General features: G+C 29.0%; 1 protein-coding gene across 1 annotated transcript; it reads right to left on the bottom strand.

Annotated features, from left to right (window-relative positions):
• Positions 1-1061: 1061 nt before the first annotated feature.
• On the bottom strand, positions 1062-3423 carry LOC119612820 (EF-hand calcium-binding domain-containing protein 1). The gene is made up of 4 exons (XM_037968691.1): positions 3115-3423; positions 1852-1962; positions 1428-1800; positions 1062-1352 (listed from the first exon to the last, which is right to left on the bottom strand). Exons 1-4 carry the CDS (start codon positions 3183-3185, stop codon positions 1233-1235), a joined length of 675 nt encoding a protein of 224 aa, XP_037824619.1. The 5' UTR covers positions 3186-3423; the 3' UTR covers positions 1062-1232.
• Between the last annotated feature and the right edge of the window lie 1031 nt (positions 3424-4454).

Raw genomic sequence — 4454 nt, 5'->3', positions numbered from 1 at the left:
TATTGATTTTTCTTTTCACCTCACTGAAAACCTTTTCACTACTTACTAATTATTTTAACACAGCTATTTCATTAATACTTAACAAGCTCGCTTACAAATAGGGAGTTAAATAAGTACTTACTATGCTCTCTTACAAAGAGATATTTTTAAAAAGAGATGGTGTTACTTTACAAATAACACAGTTTTTAAAGCGCCATCAAATAAAATACGTGAAGAAAATGGCGAAGCCGAAAATAAGTACTAATATATCAGATTAAAAGTAAGTCATTACTAGAATCCCTAAATCCTTAAATTATCCTTAAATTGTTATCTTTCTGTTGTCTCGTAAATATTTGATGAAAGAATTCGATGATATTCAATCAATATTTACTCAGGTTCTTAAAGGTGAAATATTCTTGTTTATATATTAATATTATTCAAATAGAGTTTCCAAAAATCCAACCATAGATAACCAAAAATACAACTACTGTCAAAATTTCACGATCTGGCGTTTAGGCTTTGGTATATATATATATATATATATATATATATATATATATATATAGATTAACAATAATGTATTCCAATTATCTACAATTATTTATTTAAAATTTAATTCTTTTAACCATTAGTGTTTGTAACAAATATCTCCAGTTCCACGTTAAACTGTGTCATTATTAAAACTCAATTAAATTCAACACACTTAGGGCGGGTTTCTTACTACTCAGTTAAACTAGGCTTAACTTGCTGTTAGATTAAACTCGGAACAAATTTTAGGCGGACTTTAACCGATGATTGTGTTTTTCAGTTATGGATTTAAGTTCAATTAACTTTGTTAGTATTGCCAACTTTTCACTCAAAAACATAAACAATGAACAGCTGTTTTTTGCAAATAATACATTTGTAAAATGAAACATTTTGGAAAAATGTTAAATAAACATTTAAAACAATAATAAATAAAACAAAACAAATCAGAAAATTGCAATTTACTTAAAATATTAAATTTTTGTTCTTCCGAAATCATTGTTTTATTGTTTTTGTTAATTGTATCTTCTCACTTATAACTTAAGTTAAATTGGCCAATAACACTCAGTTAAACTAAGATAATAAGTAACGTTACTGTTTACTGAAAAACACAAAACATATATTAAACTAGGTTTAACCAAAGAATGTAGATTATCTTTATCTGAAAAACCCGCCCTTAGTTGCAAATTAAGTAATTATATCTAGATAAAATTGCTGCATTTAACAAATTAAACTTGTAAAGTAGAGAAAAATGATATAATAGCACTTTCTGTAGGTAGACATTGACCAAAGGCTTCAATTAATAAAGGTTGAGCGGCTACGGTGCGCATAAAATCATCCAAAGAAACCTGTTCAAAAAATGCATCGGCAATTAAAACAGTATACATACTTGGCGAGATATATAAAAACATATTTTCATTTACCTTTCCATCTTTATCCAAATCAAATTTTCTTAAAACAATCTCCACCAAATCCTTAACACCCTCATCGGGATCCTCATCTTGTGGTTGTTTTATCAAGCAATTCCTTAACAAAGTAAACATTTCATCTTTCGTTATAAAACCATCACCATTTAAGTCGTAAACACGAAAACAAAATGCTGCCCTCTCACTGGGTGAACCACGTAAAAATACCGATAGTCCAACAAGCCAACCTTCTAAGCGCAAAGGTAGACCCTCATGTGCTTTATCCCAGCTGCAGAAAATTCGTTCCATTAGAATTTCCTCAGTGACGATGTCGAATGTGCTGTGTAAGAGTTCACGGAATACAATGCGATCAATGCCTGTATATAGTGAACATTTTAAGATTGTTAAAAGTATTTAAGTTGTGTTGATTACCTCTTGTGTTTGTGGCTTGGCAATTGCTGCCCCAGAAGGTCCAGATGCCAGAGTTTTTGTGGCATATTGACAATTTGATACTAATTTACGATAAATACGACATAACGCATCCAATTCATCTCTGAAAATGTAGATGTTTATGGAAAATATTAATATTAAAAATATCTCCAAAAAAATGGAGCCAATCGGCAAAATTGCAGGAGTGATCGGAGGACTACGAAATTTTGGTATGTTAGTATCCGATTTAAAACTTCAAAAAATCACCCACATCTTTTTTACTTATTTATTTTGAGGAGTGATCGTTAGTTAGTTATCGTTAGTTAGTTAGTTAGTTAGTTAGTTAGTATTAGTTAGTTAGTGTAGTTAGTTAGTTAGTTAGTTAGTTAGTTAGTTAGTTAGTTAGTTAGTTAGTTAGTTAGTTAGTTAGTTAGTTAGTTAGTTAGTTAGTTAGTTAGTTAGTTAGTTAGTTAGTTAGTTAGTTAGTTAGTTAGTTAGTTAGTTAGTTAGTTAGTTAGTTAGTTAGTTAGTTAGTTAGTTAGTTAGTTAGTTAGTTAGTTAGTTAGTTAGTTAGTTAGTTAGTAGTTAGTTAGTTAGTTAGTTAGTTAGTTAGTTAGTTAGTTAGTTAGTTAGTTAGTTAGTAGTTAGTTAGTTAGTTAGTTAGTTAGTTAGTTAGTAGTTAGTTAGTTAGTTAGTTAGTTAGTTAGTTAGTTAGTTAGTTAGTTAGTTAGTTAGTTAGTTAGTTAGTTAGTTAGTTAGTTAGTTAGTTAGTTAGTTAGTTAGTTAGTTAGTTAGTTAGTTAGTTAGTTAGTAGTTAGTTAGTTAGTTAGTTAGTTAGTTAGTTAGTTAGTTAGTTAGTTAGTTAGTAGTTATGTAGTTATTAGTTAGTATTTAGTTAGTTTAGTTAGTTAGGAGTTAGTTATTAGTTAGTTGTAGTAGTTAGTTAGTTTTAGTTAGTAGTAGTTAGTAGTTAGTAGTTAGTTAGTAGTTAGTTAGTTTTAGTTAGTTAGTTAGTTAGTTAGTTAGTTAGTTAGTTAGTAGTTAGTTAGTTGTTAGTTGTTTAAAGTGAGTTAATGTTCCAATAAGGTTTTATTGCCTATTCACTCACACTCCTAATTTGTAGCAACCGCCGCAACGTATGATAAATAATCGAAGAAATATCAATCATACGCTTCAACATTTAAACTTTATGTACAAGATAATCATTAATTATCGAAAAAGTGCAGCGTTGATTAAACCTGACATTCACTTCTATTACATAAATAAATAAACTCACTTATTAAATCTAGTTTTCTTTCGCAACTGTTCCAATAATTTTGGATTTATTTTACCACTCAATTCATCCATTCTATCCTTTTTCGAACGGCGACTTGTTTTCAGCGAAGCTTCCGATGCCTTCGACTGATTACTAGAATTACGTTTATTGCTTGCCAAAAAGGCTGAAACTGATTTCAATAAAACCGTATTGGCATGAGCTTTAGTTGATTTCTCAACATCGCCGACTGCAGCACTGCTGCTGCCAACAGCAGCTGCATTATTGTTGTTGCTACCACTGCTGCTGACACCTTGAGTGGTGGGGCCAGAGTTAACACCCGCAGCTGATTTTGTTGCCACTATACATGAGAAAAAGAAGACAAAAACAACAAGAATAAAGCATACAATAACAAATAAATAAGAAATTTGTTAAACATTAAAATTGATATACATACATACATATGTAGACAATAAACAAAACAGGAACAAAAAACTAAAACAAGTACAAACTGAAATTAGTTGAAAACATGCAACATTATTTTTTGTTCTTATAAACTGATTGAACCCAACTGATAGACAGACAACCTGTCAGAGGATATTCACAACGGTTTTGTAAGGTAAATGTCAGTACATGTGTATGTATGGTATGTGCATACATATGTATGTATTTACACATGTCATCTTTCTAATATCAATTATATGTAAATGTAGATTTCTACAAAGCATTTTAAGTAAACAGGTTTTACTAACAATAAATATTTTTTTATTAATATTTGAATTTATGAAAAACCAATTGAATATATTTTTATGACATTATTAAGGTACCTTCTTAAAAGTGTTCAAATATTAAACGAACATATTTAGATAATATACTACTTTTTAATCAATATTTACAAAAGTTGTTTTGAAATTAACAAAATTCATCGAAATTCGAAGAACTTAAACTCAAATCGATCACTTTGTATTGTAAATAGTAGTTACATACATATATAAAGGAAACAAAGTAGTTTGTTACAAGTGACAATGTGTAGGGATCATTGAATTTCATCTAGAAGAGACATATATCAAATTCTAATTCTCACACCAGTTTAAAATGTATGTAGTTATTTATATTCATAAACACTCATAAAAAATAACTTGTTTATTTTATAGGCGTAACCCAGGATATTTGTTTATAATTATTATTTTATTGTGTTACCAAGAACATTAAAGGCGACACCAGCAACACCAAAGTTAACACCAGGATCTAGTGTTTTAAACAAGTTTCTAGTAAAACGCCGTGTTAAAGTTTTAGTTAAAATAAAAATACAATATAAAAGGGTAAACAATTTTTTTAATTTCCTAAAAATGACTGAAGATCAT

This window comes from Lucilia sericata, unplaced genomic scaffold (genome assembly GCF_015586225.1).
Source record: "Lucilia sericata isolate MDLA Ls3-8-SP2 unplaced genomic scaffold, ASM1558622v1 Contig001836F_arrow, whole genome shotgun sequence".
NCBI lineage: Eukaryota > Metazoa > Arthropoda > Insecta > Diptera > Calliphoridae > Lucilia > Lucilia sericata.
The sequence above is the reverse complement of the archived record's forward strand: the minus strand, read 5'-3'. Positions and strand labels throughout refer to the sequence as shown.